General features: G+C 43.7%; 1 protein-coding gene across 1 annotated transcript in view; it reads left to right on the top strand.

Moving 5' to 3' along the window:
- The first annotated feature begins 4391 nt into the window (after window positions 1–4391).
- The window catches only part of USP8 (ubiquitin specific peptidase 8), a 724285-nt gene continuing 702321 nt past the window's right edge, over window positions 4392–26355 (top strand). The window contains exon 1 of the mRNA XM_085644251.1: window positions 4392–4913. Within this exon, the coding sequence (XP_085500377.1) occupies window positions 4810–4913 (104 nt within the window). The 5' untranslated portion in view covers window positions 4392–4809. The remainder of the gene's footprint in view (window positions 4914–26355) is intronic.

Below are 26355 nucleotides of genomic sequence, written 5' to 3'. Positions count from 1 at the left end.
GTACACACAGATCTATGCCCTAAATGATTGCAGAACAAACATTGTGTTGAGAGTGCAAGTAGTGAAAGTAAAGGTCTTACGTCTCAGGTGATGCAGAAACAACAGGCCATGAAGTTGAGGCTGGATGATGGCAAATATTTTAAAAATATTTTTCTGGGAATAAATGATTGGGTCCTTATCAAAGATCCTAAAAAAGTTTCTAAAGGTTTGTCAACGTTTTCCTCTCCAGTTCAAGTGACAAATGTAAGCAAAGGCTCAGCACTCCTTGGGAATAAGGCCTGCTGGAACAAGAGGTCGCTTGCGAGTCTTTCAAACTCTCAGGCATGCTCCTTGATGAAAAAAACGGGAGGTTGAAGATGTGATTTGTCCAACTGGTTGCAGGATCCAACTTCAGGTTTGTCACTGTCTGCATATAAAGATGGCACTGGGGAAATCACTGGTTGTCAGTGCGTCACCCCACCTGGTGGTACGGACACCATTCCTGTCACAAAGGAGTGTGTTCAAAGGGATGTTGGTTCTCTGCAAAATGTTGGTATTTGTAGCCGCCAGAGGAAATTGCCTTCCAAGTTTGAAGACAATGTTTTGAGTTAAAATGCTAATTTTCAATTATACCTATGTTACGTTCTTGCAGCTTATACCAGTTTTTGCTTATGGTATTATTTGAGGCTGTTGCATCCGAAAGGAGGGAGAAGTTGTGTTATGAAGGCACCCCGTGCTCCACAGTGGCGAATGGGTGCTTCGTGCCATGCACTGATTGTATCAATTAACTACTGCTCCACGACCAACCCTAGAACGAGGTGTGGGAAGACTCTGTGGACGTTGAGTCAGTTGGCAGAGACCTTTGCATGCATGGGGAGCTCTCGGTCGTGGGTATCATTAACTACGAACAAAAACGGAAAAATACCTAACAGTTCTGGAGCCGTCATTCTTTCTTTCCACGCCAACCTCACCCTGCACAAACTATTGATGATCCACATGGAGTACCGTACCACTTGTTTTTCATTGATGTGTTTTGCTAGTAATACGTGTGAAGTGCTCTACCTTCCGGGAGAGGCTAACCCTTCTTGACAATTTCCAGTCTGGTTTCACTCAAAACTGCAGCACCGAAACAACCCTACTGCAAGTGATCGACGATGCGCTGTGTGTACTCGATTTGGGGGGAGTCTTGTCTTCTGATTCTTCTAGACCTTTCTGCAGCCTTTGACACTGTTAATCACAACACTCTTCAACAGAGAATGGGCTTGGACGGCACAGTGCTTAAATGGTTTGCCTCATTCCTCTCGGACAGATCCCAAATGATCAAAATAGTGAACAGTCTTTCGTCTTCATTGGCGGTAGGTCAAGGCATCCCTCAAGGTTCTATCCTTTGTTCAATCTTTATTTGGAACCATTGGGAAATCTCCTAAGTAAATCTGGGATCCTTTACCATCTCTATGCGGATGACACTCAAATCTACCTTAAGGTTTCTTCCGTACACAATATCTCAATCCTCAACTCTACTCTCAACTCCATTCAAAACTGGATGTTAGCTCATCAACTCATTCTGAATCCTTCCAAAACTGAATTCCTCTTCCTCTCTACCGCACTCTCCTCCTGTTCAATTGTGGATGGATCAGCTGAATTTACTCAACAATAAACCTATCATTGTCGACAGCGCAAAATCCCTTGGTGTCATACGTGACAAAAGGCTCAATCTATTCTCCCACATCAATTCAATTGCAAAGAATGCACAATACCAACTGCGCCTTCTCTGGGGGATTCAACGTTTCTTTCCGGAGCAAGACCTAAAAACCTTGGTCCAATCTCTGGTTCTCTCTAGATTGGATTATTGAAATTCTCTTATTGCTGTCCTCCCCAAAACTCATCTTTCCCCTCGTAAATCAGATCTCCATTTAGCGGCTTGTTTTGTCTTTGGGGCCAAAAGAAGTGACCACATTACACCCATTTTGTCTTCTCTTTGGTGGTTTCCCATTGAGGCAAGATCAATCTACAAGACTGCCTGTATCACCCACAAAGCCTTGCACACATCCGCCCCTCAATACCTGGCAATTAAACTTAAAATCTCTGGAGACTCTAGACCTTCTTGTATTGCGGAAAATCTACTGCTTGAGCCCCCCACCTTTAAAAGGGAAAGATCGATAGCTCAATCCTTCTCAGGCAATGCGGTTAGAATCTGGAACTCACTTCCTCCACTACTCCGTACCACTACCTCTACCCGGAAATCTCTTCTCCTCCAAAGGCACTTCCAGAACTAATACATCCCTTGTCATGTCCCTCAAGGAAGTTCTTTCAATATTGTAAATTTGTAATCTATGCCTGTACGACCTTCATCCTAATATGTTTTTTGTGACTGCCATCAATTGTTTCATTCTACTTTTTAGGTCTTGCCTGGCGAAAGCAGCGCATGCGCTGCCTCGCTATTGCGAGTACCTTTTGTAATCGATTCTGGCGAGAGGTTTCGTGCACGCGTCAGCATGGACAAACATGGCTGCTCTTGCCATTTGTCCACAGCAGACAGCATGCGCGTGTCCATGCGGACTGTGGACAGTCTGACGCCATCTTACGAAGAAGCTTTCGTTGTCATAGCAATGAAAATGCTGCTTCCCGTATGCAGCTTGCTTCACAAAAATCAATAGAACACTCACCCTTGTGGCCTCCTCGGACCGACAGCCATGGCAACGGTGCGCTCCCGTGACGCTCGGCTGCACCACTGCTCAACGCGCGCAGAACAAAATTGTGCTCCTTTAGAATTGCAGTCCTTTTACAACGCGGCCCCGTCTCCCGAGTGCGGGTGGGCTGAACTATGTCAGTGCGGAGGGGAACTCGGTACTGAATAACTAATCTGTTCTGGGTTGTTAACTGCGGGCCCGAAATCTAGCCTGTCCGTCAGTGTGACAGACTTCAAGCCAGCAGGAAGACAACTGTGACTGGTACGAGAGGCAAACTCGGTCGGTCTTCATTCAAACCCAGCTTCGCAGCGGCCTCCCTGACTCTTTCCCCTGATCAGAGCTACGCGGCCTCTACCTACGTCATGGGACGTCATCTCCTGATGCCCCCGGTCTCGTCTGCACTCGTTGCTTGTTGGGCCTCAGACATTCCTTCCCGCTTCATAGCCCGCCTCGTCGTGAGTGTTCCCGTGCGTGCGTGCAGGCCGAACACCTCCCAGCCATAGGCTCTTCACAACCCCATCTGAGTGCTTCGCTGTACGTTTGCCGACATGCGCCGCACACCTCTCCTGCGCCGCCCTGTAGCCTTCACGTCAGGCACGCGCTAGTGCAGCTAAGGATGAAATTGACCGGCTGGGAAGAGCTGCCTCTCAGAGATAGAATGCACCAAGTTATGGCGATGGTGTTGGGCCCACCGAATTGCTCCACTGGGCTGCGTACCCTCCACAATTAAAGAATGTGGCCTGACTGTTTTCACAGGTGCTCCCAGTTGCTGCCTGCCAGGGTCCTGGCATATGCTTCCTGAGAAGCTTCTTGAACAAAGGGTCCTTATCAGGGGCGCAACACCCATTGGACTCAATGGGCTTCAGCCCTCCCCCACCCCCCCCGTCATGTGTGGCAGCCCGGGATGGGACAGCTTCCCGGGCACAGACACAGCCGCACCCGAGCACTTCACAGGTCTTTAAAAGACCATTTGCATGTTGATGAGGCCTCGCTGTTGTTTCACCCCTTCTAAGAGCCCCTGCAGCTCCACGCTGCCTATTGCTTAAAGATTCAGCCCCCCCCGAATTTTTGTTTTAGCCCCCCCGAAATTTGGCTCTAGTTGCGCCTCTGGTCCTTATGCACCTGTTATTTCAATGTTTGCCCTCTTAAAGGCAATATTTAAAACGAGCATTAAAAATGCAATAGGTCTCGGCATTAATTAAGTTAAAGCCATTTGCTTTGCTATACCATTAGCAAAGCAAATGGCTTTAACTTAATAAAAGGCGCGACCAATTGCATTTTCAATGCTTGTTCTTCTTTCTCGTTTGTTTCTGTAACATGTAAATATGTAAAATTCTCCTGTAACGTACTTGGTTCTATTGTGAAGCGCTTGGACACCTTTTTGTAAAGTTCGCGCTATATAAAAATGCATTAAATAAACCCGGAGTTCAATTTACCTTTAATGTGCATGTATATTTTTACTATACTTGTTATTGCTATGCTCTGGCTTTATTTTGAAGCGCTCTGATGCCTCTGGGTCAGGTCCGTGCTATATCAAACAGAACAAAAATAAAATAAATGAGCCTCTTTACCCTTCTATCACACTCCGCAAACCGCTGATGCAAAAGCCCCTCCACCTACTCGTACTCCAGCCGTAAGCGTTGGTGTTATAGGAACTAGTCACTATCATTTCCGGGGCGCTAGAGGCTGTCTCTTCTGGGAAGCTTGAGTTGAACACTTCCGGCGTGACTGAGGCGGCTGTTCTCGAGGCTGTCCTTTCTCTTTCTAACCAATCGCAGGCCTCAACAGCTGATACAGGCCACTCGGCACCTCCTTCTACCGCCCCTAGTCTGTCAGTCACTATAGACTAGCGTTACCATTAGGTCTCACTGCCTGCTGTTTTTCCTGTTGTGGTTTGAGTCGGAAGTAAAACAGAGGCAATCGGATTTTTATAGGTCTCTTTAAGGAGACGGGGAGTAAATCTTGTGTCCGGCAAACTCGCGGCGTGTTTATCAAGTGCTCACTTGCTTATCAAATAATGTTTTAGTCTGTATATTATTTCGCGTTGATGGGGACTCTTTTGCTTAAAGCCAGACGTGTACGCAACCGGCTGATGTGACGATCGAGCGTTTGGTTGAAGAGCTGTCCCTTGGAGGCCGACATGCCTGCTGTACTTCCAACACCTAAGGACCTCTATGTATCCAACTCTTTGGGAGATCTAAACAAGAAGGCAGAAGTGAAGCTTGACAAACCGAGCACCAAACAGTACGACCTTTCCCTTTTTACTCTAACGTTTGTGTGGCCGTTGTTTAAAATGAAATCATCTATTTATTCCGTATTGGTTCGTGAATACGCGTGTAACTGTATAACAGTTGGCTTCTTGTTATTCTTTCGTAATGCAGTATTCAAACTAAAACATAGGGAACACCACTAAGTGCCCATTGTGATACATCTTTACAGCTAACTAGAAAAACATTTTGGCCATTTAATGATCGTAATCCCAATTCCTTCATTAAAACCAAAAGGCACGTCATCCACGTACCACATGGGCGAAGCCCCCCCGCCTTCCCATAAATATCCCACAACAGTAACGTGAAGTTGACTATAAGTCCCACCCTTGCCACAGACATGAGGCCAGCCAGCAACCTGCAGTTGCATGGGCTTTTAGGTCCCTTGAGCTGAGCCCACCATTGAAAGACAGAAGAAAAGAAAAGCGAATAACGTACAAGAATGAACGCCCAACTAGCTAGCGGAGTCATGGGCAAGAGTCGCTGTCAGAGTTAGCAGCCTGCTCGGGCTGTCCTCATGGACGACGATTCTCCAAAAATACCAGGGGTAGCAAAAGTGACATCACACATCCTTGACCTTAAAGACATCACAGGACAGGACTTCATGACCGTTAACCCCCAATCTTCCTAGGACAGTGTTTCCCACAGTGATTTTTGGTAGCTCACGAAAGTCCACACAATAAATAAAAGTGCCTTTAAATTCTATATTTATCTAGTCACATGTGCTCCGCTTTAAAGACCAAGGTCAGATGTCAGGCTGTATCTTATGACAAATTGCTGCTTACGTTTTTTTAAACACGGGGTGTTTACACACGTGTTGTTTACACACTCCTCTCACTTTATAGTCAGAGAAAAAAAGTTCAGTGAATTTGTAACAATCTTTCTGGGTACAGGGAGTATTAAAAGGAAAGGCTGCAGGATGTCACATTTTTTTTAACCCACATCAAAATGTAAATATGTCTAAATTAACTACACGCATTCAGCAGTTGGAAAAGCAAAAAGTAAAAGGCACTTTTATTGTAAGTCTGAAATGCAATGGAAACAGAGATTTTAATAGGCTCAAGACACTTTACTTGGTAGTGCACAAATATAAACATTCACTGAAACCCGATTTCCACACATTATCATTTCTGTCCAATACAGTTATATCAGTAAATCTGTATGTCTGTGAAGATTTTGTGTCCATTTCAAGGGAAAAAGTGATGTCTGTAAATGACAGTGTAGTAGCACACAATGCTTTAGTTACACGAAAAATCGCCTGCCTCATGTCCATTAAAGCTAGGTGAGTTGCGAAATTTTGTCGTTCTATAAAGTGGCTTGTGCGTCGTAAAAGTATGGGAAGTACTGTCATATGAAGTAATGCCACTTGACCTTAACCCTTATGACATCACATAGTTGAAGTTTCATAATAAATGTACTACTAATAGAAGAAAATGGACTAATGTCTCTTTTAGATACTACATTTATTAGGGTGCTGATGTGACACGCAAGGGGATCATTATTTGTTTCTCTTATTATTGCATGAAACGTGTTCATCTTAAGAGAATACACTGCTACAAAACACACAGCAACACTGGGTACATACATTTTTTATGCCACAAAGTGTTACAATATATTAGTTCTCCTACTGTATACTGCAATGAGAAATATATTGAATAAATCCTAGTCAGAGAAACTAGATTCAAATAAAATAATAGTAATTATGTTTTAATAGATGTAGACCATATATTGATTCTGAACTATATTATTGACCTAAATTATTCCCTACTGTTAATATATGTTGATTTAAGATGATGTGCAAGGCTCCATCACTCGTTTGAAGCAAAGAGTTGAAGGTTGAATTCAGACACCTCATTGTTCATGTATCATAATAATGAAACGTGGCAAAAACTTTGTACATTTTTTTGTTTTAGTTGATTCATTTATTTTATCAGAAAAGTGCATATTGCACTGTAGAATTTATTAACTCTACAAAACCTAACGGAATGTCCAAGCGATTGAGCCTGACATTTTCTAGGGAAAGTTGTGTGGAGATTGGGGCCAGGAGGGTGGTGTTGCGCAATAAAATTTGGAAGTGCATTTTGAAGCCCAGTTTTCACATAAATGTGCTAAAATTCCACATGCTCTGAAAAAGAAATCCTTAAATATTCAAGTCTTTCACAGTGTGACAGGGCATTTTAACCTTACACTCCCCACGAGTTGCCCCTATGTTTTCCACATTATGCTAGCGGTGTCCCTATTTGCCAAAAATGGTCTCCATTTTGCCAGGTCCATTATTTTGTCATGGGTGCTCCCCATATGCCATGGGTGCACCTTAAGTTAAAAAAATTACTTATAGTATGGTACTGCCAGAATTTATTTTGCCATTAGTGCCATTCATAAACTGTAGTTGACCCTTATGGCAAAACACCCTAGCATGTTCGTGCCATCATTTTGTCACGATTACCTTCTCCTATATACCAAGAACGGCCAACTTTTGCTACAAATCACCTTCCGTGTGCCAGAGGCAGCATTTTGCCACTGTTACCCCCATTCCAATAATTTCCTCCAGAACGCCTGCTCCAGCAGTTTTCCACAGGTGTCACTTTGCTAAGATTTATATCCAGTATACCAGTGCCAGCATTTTGTCATGGATATCCCCATATACCAACTATAACATCTAGTGTGCTCTCGTTTGCTAGCATTTTGTCACAGACGCCTGTCTTGTGAATAACTGCCGCCAGTACGCCAGTCTCACTCATGCTCACTTCTATTCACTAATTCACACTCACATTCTCATTCATTCATTCACACTCCCTTGCATTCACTCTTTCATTCTCACTCGAAGTTAAGTCACTCCTTGCCACTCCCTCGCATTCATTCTGCTCACACTCCTTCACACTCTAACAGTTCCTCACACTCATTCATTGAAATACTCTAACCTTTTGCAGCCACTCTTTCTCTCACTTATTCTCACTCATACTCTGTGACACTTAGGGTCATAGTTATTTAAAAAAAAAAAATAGCACCAGGTAGCGTATCAACGAAAGTTGCTAAGCTGGTATTACTAAGGGAAGAGAGCATTTCAGATTTATATATCCGAAGATATGACACTACTGCTCTCTTCCCCAGCGCTGTTGCACACACATGCTGCCTAGCCCCTCACACACATTTCGTTGCACCATGGTGCAAAGGTGCGTGCAAGATATATAGCATAGGTTTTGTACTTGAAGGGTAGTCTTCAAGTACCAAATACTAGGGCCACACAAACTTTGAAACTTTTTACACAACGTGTGTTGTATGAAACAGCACACATGCAAAGTTAGAAAAAATTAAAACATTTCTCCAACTTAACACCTGCCTCAAGAATGTGTTACTTTTTGTTGCAAAACCCTTGCTGACGTTTTTAGTAGCTAGGACTTTGAATAAAAAAATCTTGGGTTGTAGCGTGGACATGCCCCCATTACTTTAGGGCTGGTATTCAGTGTAAATTCTTTGCACAGGAAAGTAAATAGTTCATAAAGACTTTGTGCCAGTTTGTGTCACTTGGCGTGACTTTTCTATGGGCACAAATTCTTGATAAATCTTTCAGGGGTGGTGAATTTAACAATCTCTATTTTTCCATGGGGCAGTATGCTTCATATACCTATTCATCCAGTAAAAAAAAACACTTTTCTCTTTATTGTTATGCAATGTGGTGACAAATTATGGCAGCAATCTCGTTATGTAAGAGCTCTGTGCCAGGGCTCATACCATATAGTAGGATTTTAATACTAGTAATTCCCTTCTCATGCCACCTTTCCTCAGATCTGCATATTGTGGCTGGAGGTACCGGTAAGCAATAGTTCAAGGGTTGGAATGCCCTTTTGAGTCTGTGCCAACCTACAAACTTATATGGTTTAGAAGATTTCACCAGATCTTCTCTAAACATTTCCCATACTTCGAAAGGTTTGAAATTTAATCCTGGCATAGGCTGAAATAAAATGTCTTCCCTGGGCTAGGGTAAAAGAGGTTGGAGGGAAAATGAACTTGGAAACAGCACATTTTCGCATGAGTAAATCTACACATGCATATCTGTTGATGCTAAAATGCAGTTTATAATATTTTCTAGGAGTACAATTTCCTGGCCTACTTATGTAAATTCTTGTCAATTAATGAAAGCTGTAAATCTGCACTAAGGCAAGGACATATACAGTGGGTGGCCTTTTGCAACTTTCTTAAAGAATTGGGCCCCTAATTAGGTCTGACAGTAACCAAGACCCTTTTGTTTTAATTAAATTGGTCTCTGTCTATCTAATCAGAGCATTCTGCTCTTTCACAGGAGCATATGTCCACAAAAAAGTTTATTTCAGTGCTAATGTTTACTGTAGCAACTTATGTTTTTTTAGATCAAAATATTGTTTTGCTTTTAGCCAATGTTTTTGTTATAATAGTGAGGGCTCGGCAGTTTCACAACAAAAAACTTTTACAAAAACCATGTCAAAGCAAGACATGCATTGACACAACTGAAAGGTTGACCACCAACGTCAAACCTATAGGCTTTGCTAATGATTGTGTAGTTTCATGTTTCTCATAATCTTGTTGATACTGGTTACAATGATGTTCCATTATGAATATTTTTGGAAATATTAGCGTGTATCAAACACATTTTACTAAATGATGCTCTAAATAAATGGTACCTAAAATTTAACAGTGGATGATCAAAGCATTTTTCTTTCTAGTTGCATATTTTTTTTGTGAACATTTTATTTTAAAAGCATATTTGCATCTAATTGGAGAGCATTCTGGGAGCATTATATGTTGCCTAATATTGTTAAGCACTGCAAATTGTGTGTACACATTTTTAAACTAGAACCACTGTCGGTAGGTAGTGCCTTCCGTGCTTGCAGCGCTGGCCCTAATAATAAATACCTTGCATTAATGAACCATAAAAATGTGTTTAAAACAGCATTAACACATTGATGCAAATCTTACCTTAATTTACAATGCCCTTCACCTATCCATAATGTGGTAGCGTAGACTGGCAGCCAAGGGTTTATGCTGCTGGGTTTTTGGCCTACTTATCCCAAGTACAAAATAAACATCAAAACTTGTTGTCCTTGACCCCAAACAATATCTCCTGGGCTTCCAGATATAGGAATTCAACACCTCTACCTGCCCTCAATCTCAGTCATTTTCACTACCTGTCACTCACTCTCACTTTCTTGCACACACACGGTCACATGCACACACATACTCAAGCTCTCACCTGCATGCGCACAACATACATGTAAAATAATTTTATTTCACTTACCGCAGCCGTATTGAAACTTCATTCAGACCGCTGTATTTAGACACTAAAGAATCCATGTTTGGGTGACAGAAAATTCCCAGTTCCAGCTCCTGCTGCTTTATTTGTAGATCTCGGCTTGACAGCGCAGGCACTCTCTCAAAGAGACATGTTATGTTTAATCTTTCAGCTTGAGCCCGCCACAGGCTTCCCATTTGCTGGCTCCATTGTCTGTCTAATATTCTTTGTCACCATCTGTCCCTGGCATGCATGGACATGCTTCTTCTAGTGTTTAGGCCCCCCATCCTAGCCCCTCTCAGCATATACTAAGTACTTGTAAACATCCCCTGCTCCCGTTTTTACAGCCATTTTAGGACCCACTTTTTTCTTTCTTTTTTAGCACTCTATACAGTTCTTGCGCTTTTATCAGCTCCATCTTCACCCACCCGCCCTCATGTCCTGTCCACAGATCACCCCGTCACTGCTTTTCCCTTTATTGCTGCTTTTCGTTCCCCATGTCCTTCTCCTGTCTCTGCTTTCTCCCTCGCACATCCCAGTGCTTGCCCCGTCCCCAGATCACCGCATCCCCTGACCCCGCCACTGCATTAAACCCCCATTGTAGGCTGTTTCGTTCTTGTGAATGGTTGTATTCTGCCTTTTAATGTCCTGTTAGCGTATAGCTGACGTGCTGATTGGAGCATGTGTGCAAGGCTGCTCCTACTTGGCACAATTGTAGTCTCTGTTTATTTTGTCTGTCTGTGTGTGTGTGTGTGTGTGTGTGTGTGTGTGTGTGTGTGTGTGTGTTTTACACCATTTGTGGTTGGTCGACAATGGTGTTTATAGCTGGAAAGTCAGACCTCAAGTGAATCAGATATGTGTTATCACAGGACATGTCAGAGCTTCTAAAGTACCTGTGTCTTCTGCTTTAATTGCATAGCCACGTTTCTCATGTGCAAAATGATTGAACTGTTCATGTCGCTCCTTATTACGTCTCATTTCATATGGTGGGACTCTATTTCCTCAAATTTCTCCCATCTGGACACTTTCTTACTTTTTCCGCATTCACCAGTGAAGTGTTTCCGTGCCATTGTTGCTTAACTTGAATTCGCTTAAAAATAGCCAGGTTGAGTCTTGATGTCATCAAGGTCAGCCTGCCCCTCTGTGTCCATGGCAAAGGTAGTTCTTTTAATGTGGTTGCATACGCAATGTGTTTCTTCATGTTCACGACTGTGAACCAGCCTAACACTTAGATTCTTTCTGGGGTTTTTTGTACAGTTTTATATAGCGCCAACACCACCAAAGGTATTGGAGTGCTTTACAGTAACACCAGTTAATTCACACAAAGACACATTCATTTTAAAGGCACGGGGAGATTAAGTTATTTTCCCAGATACAAGTATGATAAGCCGACACCAAAACTCAAACCAAATTTCCCAGCTCCATAGTTGGCAGCTCTGGCCCTTACACCACATCCTCTCCCCAGAGGACGCCATTTCCTTCCCCTAGCCTTGGCCTCAGTTCCACATTTTGTGATTTGCTGGGAAAATCACTTAATCTCCCTGTGGCTGTCCGCTTTATATTAGCACCAGATGCTTTACACAACGCCATATTTTGTAGGCACCGTGATATTTATTGATTTGCCCAAAATCAAGGACGTTAAGCAGATGCTGAAACTCTTACTCTGTTCACCCGCTCTGTAGTCAGCAGCTCTGGCCCTTACACCACATCCTCTCCCGAACGGACACCATATCCTCTTCCTAGCCTCCGCCTCAGTTCCACATTTTGTGATTACGGATAAATCACTTAATCGCCCCGTTTCTAAATGCAACAAGCATTGGCAAAGCCAGTAGGTTTTGCCTGTGCAAAATCTATTGTTTTTAGGTCTTGGCTAGATAGTGTATGCGCTGCTCTGCTAGACAGCGCAGGTGCTATCTCGAAGAGAAGTGTTGTGTTCTGTCTGTGGACTTATGGGCCGCCCATCCACTACCATTGATAAACTTCAGCGTCGCTCTAGTTTCTTTTGCCATTCGTCATGGCATGCATGCGTCATGCCCTCTTCTTGTGTTTGGCACTCCCGTAGCGCATGGCCCAAGTACATGTCTCTTAACACTGCTTCCGGTAGGTGCAGCTATTTTTTTTGTTTTCTCCATAGTAGTACTTGTTTTTTCAGACAGTCTCCTTTGTATACATACCACTAAAATGCATGATCATGTACATAAATGAATGCATTTCTTAAAAAGTTATTAAAACACGAACAGCACTTGTTTATATTTTTTTGCACGATCCAATGGTATTGGAGCGCTCGCTCTGTCTCGCCATAGCGTGAATATGAGGTGATGGTATTGGAGCGCTTTACGTGCTCACCCGTTGTTGCTTGCCCATACCCCTCCTGCTTCCCTGCTTGACCTGTTCCCCCACCACCTCCCTCATCGCTGCTGCTTTTATTTTTATTATTTTAATTTTTTTTGTACCATCCGATGGTATTGGAGTGCTCGTTCTGCCATAGTATTCCTTGTACACATACATACACCACTAAAATGCATGAACGTGTATACATTAACAAATGCATTTCTTAAACAGTTGTTAAAACATGAACAGCACTTGTCTATTTTTGTTGCTTGATCCAATGGTATCAGAGAGCTCGCTCCATCCTCTGTCTTGCCATAGTGCAAACACGAGCAATGGAACTGTAGCACTTTAAGTGCTCACTAGTTACATTACACAATGACACATTCATTGTTGTATGCAGGGGCAAGCGTAAGTGATTTGCCCATAATCACAAACTGTTCAGCAACCCCGAGATTCAAACCTGGTTCTCTAGTTCCTCTATCGGCAGCTCTGGTCGTTAAGCCTCATCTTCGCTTCACTTCAACGCTCCTCAACTGTTTCTCACTATCTCTCCCACATTTGTTCAGAAAGACCCCGTCAACACGAACAAGCATTGGCAAAGCCAATAGATCTCAGGAATGCCCAAGCTATTGGCCCTGTCAACATGAATGTCTTTTAGCCATGTTTTCTAACAGCACGTGTGCTGTTCAGCATGGCTGAAAGTCACTGAAAAAGTGCTCTGATGCGGCCAGTGCAGGCCAAGTCAAATCATTTTTCTGTGTTAGGAGGGGCAGGACAATAAACTCAACTTGGGCGGCGAAGGTGTCAGCTCAACATCCTGTGATTCTTAGCTTTCAGTGACTTTCAGCCAAGCTGAACAGCAGATGTGCATTGCCGAGATCTATTGGCTTTGCCAAAGCTTATTTATAATGCTAATACTGAATAAAACACCATTATTAACTATTGACATAATAAATAATTGACCTAAAAGGAGGATGGAGCCCAGCACCAATAAGGGTGAGCTACTCCAGTGTACTTGGCATTTATCTTGTCACCTCTGATGCCAGGTGTCGCAAAAGCAGTGTCAGGGGATGCAAGGGGTAAAATGATGTCTGTGGTTGTCCCTGTCATCCAGGCCAGATGAGAAAGTACCAGATTATTCCCTACTTTTGCCTGTGCTGGTCATCCTCTGGCGTAGCCTCCTCAAAGCTGGTCTGAGACCCAGACTGAGACTGTGTCTCATGTTTACTGTTAAGATCATTCAAAGCTACCTAATCTTTTCCAGGCTTTCTTATGTGTTCTGAAGATGAGCCACCATGAGTTAAAAAGGAATTGGAGCTCTGCAGTGAACAGGAAGATGTATGAAATGACCATGGCCCATAGCTTTTGTTTTAGCCCTCCAACTTGTTTGCTTTCGAACGTGGAGAGTGTCCCGGGGTAGATAAATGTTGCAGACAGTTTTAACGATGTAGTTGCTGTCTTTATAATGTAAGGATTTTGGCAATAAATGATTGTGGCGGGGCCACTGGAGGGGGTCATTGGTTGAAGGTGTGGTGAGCCGCCATGGACATCACCACCAAGCACACACAAAGTGTCACTCCTCCAGTTAGGAAGGACAAGCAGGGGCAATTATCACCAGTCAGATTTAAACAATACCCAAATGGCCTGGGTAAGCCCTATCCTTAAGACCCAGGTTGAACCTAATAGGAATGATCAACCCTATTCTGTAATTTGATCAGTTAGAAAGTACACCACACTGGATATGTTAATCAAGCTACTTTTAGGCACAGGCAAATAATGGGAATGCAATGCAGTCCCTATGGCTGTTTAGATGTGTCCAGCAGAAATTAAGTTTCAATATGCAGCACTAAAACCATTAGAGATCAGGGCAAGTACTCTGCATCTCATTCACCATAGGTCACAGTACCATGTGGACCATGGCTCTAGTCCAAACCCGTACATTTTGATCATAACCACCAAGAGGAATTTCATCCACAACAAGATCCTCGCCAACTCCAAGGAACTCTTCAGTGTCATCCAAGAATTCACCAATCTTCGCAGCGAACCACGCTATCCCTAGACGTCTGCGACAAGCTCGGAACATGCTTCCACCTCGAAATCAAAAACCTCTATGACAATTTTATCGACCAGACACCAGTAGGCCCGCCCCCTAGACACACCAGTAGCCCACCATCTCCACCTGGACGCCTATCACGGCTGAAGACACTGCCTCAACCCTGAAAGGCATCCACTCGGGGGCCCCCACTGACCCTTGCCCGCCACACATCTACCACAGAGCTGCTGCCGCCATCGCACCCGAACTACAAACCACCAGCAACACCACCTTCGAAACAGGCACCTTCCCAGACGAGTGGAAACGCGCAGAAGTCAGACCCCTGCTCAAGAAGCCCACAGCTGACCCCACAGACCTAAAAAAGGACAGGCCCATCTTGCTCCTCCCCTCAGCGGCCAAAGTTGCAGAGAAAACAGTCAACAGGGAACTGACATGCTTCATCGAAGACATCGCCATATTTGACCCGTCCCAATCCGGATTCCGAAGCAACCACAGCCCCGAAACCACCCTACTTGCCGCCACAGACGACATATGCCACATCCTTGACCAAGGCCACTCCGCAGCCCTGATCCTACTCGACCACTCAGCAGCCTTCGACAGTGTCTCCCACCCCACTCTACTCACCAGACTACACGACACCGGCATACAAGGAACAGCCCTAGACTGGATCCGATCCTTCCTCACTGGAAGAAGCCAAAGAATGAGGCTGCCACCCTTCGTCTCCGACGCCATGGAAATCACCTGCGGAGTCCCACAGGGGTCATCACTGAGCCCCACCCTCTTCAACAGCTACATGGTCCCCCTTTTTTTTTTTTTGTAAAAGATTTTTATTAATTTTTCACACCCAGGGTCCTGCAGACCAACATTACACATATGACCAGCAGACGAAGAATCCCCCCTCAAAATACGCATCAGGAGAAATCCGTTCCACTGCATTCCCACCCTACATCCCCCACCCACTGCCCCCTCTACCCCCACCCCCCCAGTCAGTGTGCCCGCAGTAACCCCTCATCAGCCACCTTCCATCTGGCCCTATGGCCTGAGACGTCCCAGCTCCGGACAAACCCCTGCTAGCATTCAGCCCGAGAGAGAGGGCCCCGCCGTGACCTCCCTCCGCAGCCCTGTTCCCACCTGCGCTCTTCAACCATGGTCCCCCTTGCCGCCATCGTCTGAAGACACGGCCCCAACATCGTATCCTACTCTGACGACACCCAGCTCATCCTCTCCCTCACCAAAGACCCCACCACCGCCAGACTAAAATTCCAGAAGGGAATGCAGGACGTCACAGTCTGGATGACCAACAGCTGCCTAAAGCTCAACGCCGAGAAGACAGAAGTCCTCGGAGCAACCCCCTCAGCATGGGACAACACCTGGTGGCCGACCGCCCTCGGTAACCCACCAACCCCCTCGAACCACGCCAGAAACCTCTGTATCGTACTCGACTAATCTCTCACCATGAGCCGACAGGTCAATGCTGTCACCTCCAGCTGCTTCAGCACCCTCTGCATCCTCTGCAAGACCTTCAAATGGATTCCCCCCCCCCCCCGAGTCAAGGAAGGCCGTCACCAACGCACTCATCACAAGCAGACTGGACTATGGAAACGCACTCTACGCCGGCATAAACAAGTCCCTACGCCGCAAACTCCAGACAATACAGAACACCGCTGCCAGAGTAAAGAGTCACCTTCGAAATCCTCACCCACGCCTACAAATGCCTACACAACACCTGACCCAAATATCTCAACGGCAGAGTCAACTTCCACGTACCCAAGAGAAACCTCTGATCCTCCAACCTTGCACTAGCCGAAACCCCGCGCATCCACAGAGCCAGGAAAGGCGGAAGATCATCTCTCACATCGCGGCCCAAACCTGGAACCAGCTCCTGGCAAACATCAGAGGCACCCCCTCCATGAACACCTTCAGGAAGACACTCAAGACCTGGCTGTTCAATGGTCCTCTTGCAATTGATGTGGGATGGAAGTGCTAAAGCCCCTTCCTATTTCCACAAGTCAATAGGAGACAAGAGCGGTCTAGGCCCCGCTCCCTGTTAACCACTGCAATCCTCCTTCATACGGCGGGAGCACAAGCTGCAAGGCAATGAAAAAGCCAGTGTCTGTATAGTCCAATACAGCAGGCCGTATCCAACTCCAAAGTAAGATAGTAGTAAGGTCTGGTCATATTAAGTGCATGTTATGTTATGTTTGAATCGAGGAATCTCTGCCAAAAGTTGAGGACGAACGCAGCTGTCTTGCCGGAGTATAGAAAGCCAACCTATTCTGTAGAGAGATGGGACCCAGCCCATAAAGGGCTTTTTGAGCAATGGATAACATTTTGAATTTTATCCGAGCCTTCGCCGGGAGCCAATGCAGAGATCGCAGATGAGCACGCACACTGCACCTGCTGGAAGGACCTGGCAGGAGTCGGGCGGCTGAATTTTGAATCACCTGCAATTTATCCAACAGGTAACCCGGAATGCCAGCGTACAATGCGTTAGCATAGTCGAGGCGCGAGAGAATTAAAGAATGAACCACAGTCTCCTTCGCAGCCTTAGGCATGTAGGGCAGAGTTCTTCAATCTGTGGGGCGCGCCCCCCCAGGGGGGCGCAACACCATCTCAGGGGGGCGCGCACTCCACCCTGAAATCTTACCTTTGTTTGTCTTTTCCTGTCCCGCGTCGCAAGTCTTCCCCCAATTCAAATGGAAATATTTGTTGGGCAGAACTCTGGTAACAGAGGGTTGGAGGGGGGCGAGAGGGAATTAAATGGGGCTCATGCTTTGTCATGTTTAGAGCGAACAGTTGTTTTTAATCGTCCCAGGAGGGGGGTTTCTGTCTTTCTTCCCTTTTATTATCAGTCATGGATCATTCAAGCAGCCCTAGAAGATAATTTATTTTATTTTTATACCTCCTGGGACATCAAAATAATGAGCTGGCAACCCTAATTATAAAACTGGAAGTTTTTTGCAAGATCAGCACATTTATTTCCTCCACCCTGAACCCTGGTTAATGCCATAATAGCAATAGTTTAACATATCTGAAACCCTACACTGCCGTCAATAACCTGCTGAGTTACTTCAAGTGTCTGGGAATGCACCATGCATTCAAACAACTCGCTCCTCATTCTCGCCCTTCACTTTCTTGCTCACCCTGCACTCACAGCGATCACAATACACTCACACTGATCACCATGCGCTCACACCATTGACCCACTTACCCTGCCCTCACAGTGACCACACTGCGCGTATGCCACTCGCCCCGAACTCACACCAATCTCCCTTCACTTACCCTGCAGTCACATGAGCACACCGCTCACTCTGCACTCACAGAGATCACTCTGCACTCATTTGCGCTGTTCACCCTGTACCTCACCCTGCAGTCACACAAGCACACTACTCAACCTGTGCTCATATGACACTTCACTCACCTGTCCCCCTGCTCAATCTGGAATCTCACTCAAATAAGCCCATCATTACCCATACATTCATTCGTCCCACTCTGCACTTACATCCACACCCAAATTCATATGGTCACCTCACTCACCCTGCAGTCACTCCTCTTATCCTACTTACCCTGGCTCACTGTGCACTCACATGGGTAGTCCTGCCACCCACACAGCGCAGAGGGTTAATGTGCCTGCTACAAAGAATGTGTACAATGCAGATCAAAGAACTGAGTGTGAGTAAACAATGAGTTGTGCTATAAAAAAATGAAATGTTTGCCAGAAAGGTGTTATAGAGAGATGAGGTGCATTGTTAGTGAGTGGTAATGAAAGAATTCATGGAGAAGGAGGAAATGGAGGAGGGGCACCAAAACAGACTGTTGCACTGTGTGCGATAAGTGCTAGAGCCAGCCTTGGCTGGAAGTCTTAGCCTCCACCTGAAGTTCGGGTCTAGTTGCGCCCCTGTACACAAGTATGGGTATGTCGCGCCCCATCAAGGTTTTTGTCCTAAATTACAAAAGGAAACATTTACATGCACTGCAATCCGAGCTTTCAGGGGGCCCCTTGATAGAGGCAACTTTGTTTTGCCCTGATGGCCTGGAATAATTCCTAAACAGATTCTTGTAAATACCGTTTTGTTTCATTTCTGTTTAATGTGATTGATGTGAGAGAGTCTATTACTATTTGCAGAGAAGTGTTTTTTATTTCTTGTAACAACCATAAAAAAAGTTTAGATCAAAATGGGTCCTCGTCTATGAGATATTGGAAGATATCACAGATATTCGCTGTAAAATGAGTGGGCTGCTGCTTTGTTACAACAGTGAAACCACACATCACTATCTCTGAATATTAGATGTAAACACTTTTAGAATTTACAGTCACTGTTTTGGCTGAAAATGTCTGCAGAATATTCAGCTTTGAGAGAAACTGCTATCAAAACTCTCTTGCCTTTCAGCACGTCCTATTTATGTGACATTGGGTTCTCAGCACTTGCGGTATTAACCCCTTCAGCGCTGGGCGAATTCCGCCGCGGTGCTGAAGGGTTCGAGCGCGGGCGGGCTCATGACGGAACGGTTCCGTCATGAGCACAGCTCAACCGTGGCTCATGACGGAACCGTTCCGTCATGAGCATGGAAGGGGTTAAAGACTAAGTACCGTTCAAGACTGGATGTGGAGCACAACCTGAGGAGGGCAGTAGTAAAAATGCATCCACAGATTGACCGTCTCTGTGGCGAAAAGCAGGCACACCGTCACATTTATGTTGGTGGTGTTATTAATAATCTATGTCATGTGTAAAACAAAGCATCCTAGTAAAAACAATTTGCGCACATTTTATCTTGGAAAATTGTGTTTTGAGCTGTGTAATAAGCCTCTGTCATTTCACCACTCCCACTCACAAACCTTAGTGTCCTAAACACTCTTATTGTGTTGAACATTATTTGCCGGATATGGCCTATGATAAGTGCGTTGCGGCCAATTGTGTAGTGTGCCAGGTTCCTGAAATTTATGTTAGGCGGTGAGGGGAGCCCAACATCTAAAAAGATTCAGCAGGGGGGCCTCAACCTACAAAAGTTTGAAGACCTCTGATGTAGGGGAAGAGTGAAATTGGATAGCACTGTTTATGGTAACATGTTTATTGTTGAAGTGTTCTGCTTTGACGCAAATGTTAGTAGCCTGGCTTATAGGTGTTAAGAGTGTTTGTAGCGCAATTTGTTTGTGTGCATCTGTGAATGTTGTCAAGTATGAGGTATGTAGAATGTGTCTTGCAATGTCTGTGAATTAGGAATATTTTCATATTTTTCAGGTGTCAATCAGGAACAAGTGGATCCCAGGGGGTAAAAGAGTGTGCCTTGCCATTGTTGTTTGAGGTTTAAGTAGGGATAAGTGCCTCCCATGCCTGTGGTAGGGCAAGCAGTTCATGACCAGTTACAGAGTAGGATTATCCACTACAGGTGTGATGTTACCTTGTTTTGTTTTATGTGATAGACACTGGAGTGAGGATTTGATTGTCAGTGGTGTTGCAAAACGAGAAATCCCCAGCAAGTTGTAGAGTTGAGAGGCTTGGAACCATATGTTTTTGTTGTGCTTTTATGACACTATAGAAGTGCTCTATGACCATAACCTTGCAAGGCAAGTAAGACCTGATGGAGTACAGGCACTTAGACCCTGAAATCATACTGTTATTAGCTTGTCGTAGTGTTTAGTTATGGTTGTGTATTCTAGCATTGTATCAACATTACAGTTTTTTTAATTTAAAAAACCTTTATTAGATTTTATAGTTGACCAGTAAATAATGCATAAAGGAAATAATAGATGGGTAAAAGGAAGTTATGGCTTCATTAAGACTTGTCACATGTCTGTCGTACAAAATTAATACTAGTTCTCTGCTATATGGACAATCATTCAGTGGGATCAGGATCATTTATGTAGAAGTTCATTCGATACCAAACAATAAAAAATCATAGCAGTGATAATAATAAAATAACAGTGAAAAAGGTACTCCTATCACAAATAATGCATGCTAAAATTCCGAAATGCACCGTAGCAGTAGATTGCACTAGTTGGATTGGTATATAGATATCTGGAGCGTTTAATGTAGTGTGTATTCTTGTTACCACTCGCGTTACTATTATGAGCTCCCGGAGTCATGGTATACTTAAGAGGAAGTTGTTCACTGGGGTTTCGTGTTAGCCATAAAATTGTCTAGCATAGACCGGATTGCTCTTGAATATGCTTTCCAGGGTGTGATCTGAAGTGATGAAAGAGATCTAGTTCCTCCAGATGGTTTATGTAAAAGTAGCAGTATTTTTCCAGTTATTAGGAATGAGTTTACACGCTAGTGTGAGTAAAAGATCTAATACATTTCCATCATCCTGATTTTTTAGGTTTCGGATCCATGGGACCCGTTAGTAGGAACAGGAATTCTCTTGGGGGAAGAATTCAGAAAAGTGTTCTGATAAACTCAAAGATGTCCTCCCAGAATTTTGTTAAGGATGGGCAGTAGAAAATCATATGTGAGAGATAACCAGCCCCTTGGTTGCAGTTCCAGCAAGTGGGTGTTGCTAGAAGTTTCAGTTTGTGTAGCCGGGATAGGGTTCAAAATGTTCTGTGGATTTACATGAATTTAGTTTAAGCCTTGACTGGGGTGATCGTGTGCAAAAAGGGGGAGTGTAGGATTTTAGTCCAGTGATTGATATTCCGAGGTGGCAGGCCCTCCCATACTTATTTTTCATTAGTGCTTTTTAGAAGTTTAGAGCAAGTTGACCTTCAATATTTATAGATTTTGTGTCTATGGTACTACCGAAAGGAGGCATTGATGAGGTTTTGTCTGAGTAGCTTAGTTTCCGAATTCATGTCTAAAGTTTCAGGAAGTTATAAAAATCTAAATTCGATTGGAAATATGTTAGTTGCAAGTTAGCAAAGGTTAAGGGGAGTTTGTTTAAACCTAATTGATTGATAGTAAAAATTCCTTGCAATGCCCACTCTTGTCACCGGATCGGATGATCGTTCAGTTTGATCCTAGGATTGCTCCATATGGAAGCCAGAATAGTGGTTATCTAGGAGAGAGTCAACTTGTGGTATGGGCACTTTTGTGTTGTTTATGATTAAGGCTTCCAGATGAGCAGGCAGGATGACATTTCCTTAAATACAGGCATATGTGAACATATATTTGTAGTATGATGCTGATACGTACCTGTGAGTGTATTCTTTTGTTATACGTGGCTGCTTAGTTTGCTAAAACGTGACAGGGTTCCATGTTTGAGTGCACATCGATGAGTTCTATAAACACTGAAATATACCATTTTACAGCTACATTTATTCTTGAAACACAAAATAAATATGTATAAATTCCAAAAATATAGCCCAAAATTAAATATGGATAGATACAGATGGAAATGTTAAAAAAAAATAAAAACATAAAACCAGTAGCCCTATTTATGCTAAATTTTGACGGTAACAGGTTCAGTTTTCCCATCAAAATAAATGAGAAGAGTCCCACAGGGAATAATAGTAGCTTTGATTTCCCGCCATACTGGCGTATAGTCCTCTCTCTGGATTAGCCAATGAACAGGAAGGCATTTTGATATGTTTTAAAATTAGGTAAGTTAACTCCTCCCTTGGATTTGAGCAGTCTTAACTTTTTAAAGAGAGTCAAGGTTTTTTCCCTTGCCAGAGGAATTTATTGATGAGGTGGTCTGTTTTCCCTAAGAAATCGTCAGAGAGGATGAGTGGTAAAATTCTGATGAAATAATTTATTCTGGGGCGCAATCGTGATTTTCACTGTCTGTCTTTCCCCACCATGTTAAAAATGTAGGTGACCAGCCATCCAACAAATTAGTTACTTTCTTGAAAGTTAATGCTTCATTATGACTGTGCCAGTTGTCGGAGAATTCTAGTCTCCGACAATATAATATTGTTGGAGAATTCCAGTCTGAGGTATTTAAATGTGGTGTGGTTGCCAGGTTAGACACGTCTCCCAATAATTCTTTGGAGCCTAAGTTAATAGGATGACCTCAAACTTTTCTCTGTTGAGAGTGTATCCTGAGATTTTAGCAAATTCAAATCTGATTCCTGTCGTGGCTTCATTGTTTCTGTAATTAAATAGTAGTGGTTCAAGTGCTGAGAGAAAGAGTGAAGGGGACAGTGGAATAAAATGCCAACAGCCATGCGATTCCAGTCTAACAGACAATCCTTTAGGAAAGAACTAAAGACCTGGCTGTTCGCCTTAACATAGTCTTTGTAACGTAGGCTGCATCACTTCCATTTACACTAGCGCCAAGACGCCTCGGCATTCGAGCGCTCTATAAACATATATCCTATCTTATATCCTTGATGGAGGCATTGTTGCAGTGAAAAAGCTTCATAGAGGAAGCCACCAGCTCTCACTCTGGCACAGGGGGTAGAGTATAGAGCCATTACCATTCGAATGAAAGTGGAAAGTGGTGCCAAGGTTGAATTTGTGTAACACTACTTTAAGGTATCTCGAGTCCACTTTGTTAAACACTTTTCAGCGTCTAACGTGATGGCAACCGTTGATGTTAATAAAGTCTGGGCTTTATTAGTCATGTGGCAAACTAACCTGGTGTTGTCAGTGGAAAGAATTCTTTTAGGAATTTTACTTGGGAGGGATGGATTAATTTAGGAATGTTCTGTTTGATTCTGATGGCTAGTATTTTAACATAGATTTTAAAATCTATATTGATCATGGATATTGGTCTGTAATTTTTATTCATTAGTGGGTCTTTCCCTTCTTTGGGTATGACAGCGAGTATAGCCTCGTAAGGGGTACCAGAGATAATGCCCTAGTTAGCAAATTGGTTTTATAGTTGGAGATGGGTGCCGCAAAGTAATTACCCATATGTGTTGTATAATAGGGCTGAGAAGCCGTCTAGGCTAGAGGCTTTACTAGTTTTGAGGCTTTTAATAACTCTTACAATTGTTTGGGTAGATGGGGGGGGGAGTCGATTGCGTGCTCCTCTTCTTCGTTGAGCGAGGGGAGGGGTAGTTATCTAAGTATTTTTCACAATTAATCTCTTTAATTTTCTCATTTGGGGAATAGAGGGTCGCATAGTCAGTGTAATCTTTAAAGGTTTCTGTAATTTTTTGCCGGGTTGCTTTATGTTTGACTATTTGTATCTTTGATAGCTGTGAAACAACTCTTCTGCTTGTATTGGAGATAGGCTGCCAACATCTTCCCTACCCTATTTGCATCTCATAATCTTATGCTCTTATGTGAATACAAATCCCTGCTTGTGTAGTTAGTATTTGAGTATATTTGTATTTTTTTAGTAGTTAGAGAAGCGAGGCAGGACTTGTTGTTGGAGCATATATTGAGATGTTCTAGATTTTCTTTATCTCAGTTTCTAGGGATAGCAGGTTTGAGTTAGCCTCTTTGTTCATTTTTGACCTTATTTGTGTAAGTGTGCCTCTAATTGTGGCTTTTAGTGCTTCCCATCTAGTTAGAGGTGAACAATTGGGTTCGGGAATGTCAGTGAGTAAATTTTGAATCACTGTTTCTACTTGTTTGATATGTTCGGGGACAGGTGTTTTTGTCTCTATCAGAGACCAGTCTCGATTCGACTGTTATCTGGTCAATGTTATGAGAGTGATCACCTGAGATCAAAATATAATCCACATTGGAGTACGTTGAGTGGGTGGATTAAAAAAATATACAGTCCCTTTGTGTAGGGTGTTGAAGCTTCCAGGCGTTCTTTAGGTTAAGCTTATCGCAGAGTTGTTGTAAGAGTTTAAGAGAAAGAGCTAAGTCTTGGTTAAGTTGGCATTTCTGTTGTAGGACGATATCATAGTGTAGTTCACAAGTATAATCTAGTATTTCCTTACTCTTGATAGGGTGGTTCAAGCCCTTGGTGTTTAGTGAGATCACTTTTAGTGATGAGGAGTTTTGCACCATGGTGTAACATTAATGTACGTGCAATGTCCTGAGATGCAAATGTATTGTATAGCATTTCAGGTAGCTTCGATTGGTAAAAGCCATAGTTTGGCAATGTCTGATGCGAGAGCCTAGCTAATGGCTTTCTACTCTTTTGGTGTGCGAGTACCAGATTGTTTCCTTACTCCTAGTGCAATTGTGGTCACGGAGTAATCAACAATATAGTACATGGAAAGCAAAAAACAAGCATATAAACTATTAAGAATAATTCCAAAAAACAGAATGTACGGGAACACCCAGTCTATTCCCATTCTCTCACCCCCCCCCCCCCCCCCCCCACATTTGTCGTTTGAGAACTTGATGACTAGGGGAAGGTGTAGCTTGCCCAGAGTGTATGGTAAGTGGAATAGGCACCCTTGTTACCTCCCTGTCTCCCTTTGGGACCGCCCATCAGGACTGGATCTTTTACGTGCAGCGTTACACTGTCTCCTTCATTAGTCTGTAAGCACTTTTTTTTTCATTAGGCGGCTGCTTCTTTGCGTTTGGATTTCTTTTAAACACGGTCCTTGCATGTAAAGCTGCTTAGAGGCCTCCTCCTTTGTTCCTCCTCCCTCCCCCCCTTCTATGTCCTTTGTATGACTTTGTTTTGTTTTTTAACCAGAGCGTTGAGCTATCATTTTAAATAGCTCTGTTCCAAATCCCCCAGCCCCCCTCACAAACGCCCGCAAGGCGGGCACTGTCTTAATTTACAAAATTTAGTGTCATATTCACATACTTAAATGGCGGCCGCACGTCTCATTGTGGGCGGCTCACCAAATTCGCAATTGCTCGCTCGCCGTGCGAGAATGCGCTTGTTTGTCAGGCCATAAACAGCACTGTTACACAAGTGCTAGAACACCAGGCACAGTGGGTGAACATAAGGAAGTCATTGTTTAATCTATAGAGCAGAGCTAGAATTAGTGTTTATTATTTGAGCGCTGGACAAAACAGAGATAAACTGAAAATTCTTAAGTCTCCTTGCAGTTGGAGAGCCTGCAGAGAGCATGGTAACAGTCCGCCCATGTAATCTGACCACGCCCCGTCTCGTTATCTTGTCTGTCTCTTACCACTATGCGCTGCGGCCTAGGACACGGTAGCCACGGCGCAGGGTTCACTCACAAGTGACACAAAAGCGCTTCTCTCATGGGGTTTACGTCAAGTACAGCCAAGCAATTGGTGTTCAAAGCGCTATCTTAATGCAGTTACATTGTACTTGTAATCTCGGCGATGAGTGTATTGAAAACAGAATGATCATGCAAAGGTGGGGGTTGTGGTGTAGGAGACTGCAGTGAGGCATAAAGTAATGCAGCAGTTGCATTACAGTAAATCTCTATACGCCGTTGGTTCTGTGAGAAAGAAAGATGGGAGAGAATGTCCCTTCTGGTCGTCAAATGCCTTTGATTTCAATATTGATCTTGCAAATGTGTGTCCGTCTGTAACACAACTGGTGCTCATATCAGGGGTGTGGAATTTATTAAAATATCTACTTGTCCATCGGGCAGGTTGCTTCATAAATCTACTTGTCCTGTAACAAAATCCACTTGTCCCTTTGGTGCCATGTTGTGCAGCGACAGATAACGGCAGCAATTCATTATATAGGAGCTCTTATATAGCCTCTCTGATTATGCCAGGGCTCATACCATAGTAGTGTTTGAATACTAGCAATCCCTTTATGTTGCTACGTTTACGCAGATCTACATACTGGGACTGAAGGTAGTGGTAAACAATAATTCCAGGGTTGGATGTTTTAAAGGTTTTCAACAACTCTTCTCTAATCTTTTCCAATACTGAGAAATGTTGTAAATTTACTCCTGACAATGGCAGAAGTAAACCTTCTTCCAGAGTTGGGAAAAAAGTGGTTGAAGGGAAAATAAACTTGCAAACCCTCAGGTTTTCGCATGAG

The sequence above is a fragment of the Triturus cristatus genome, chromosome 3_1, assembly GCF_964204655.1.
Source record: "Triturus cristatus chromosome 3_1, aTriCri1.1, whole genome shotgun sequence".
Classification (NCBI taxonomy): domain Eukaryota; kingdom Metazoa; phylum Chordata; class Amphibia; order Caudata; family Salamandridae; genus Triturus; species Triturus cristatus.
Note: the sequence above shows the minus strand (reverse complement) of the source record. Positions and strands in the feature narration are given on the sequence as shown.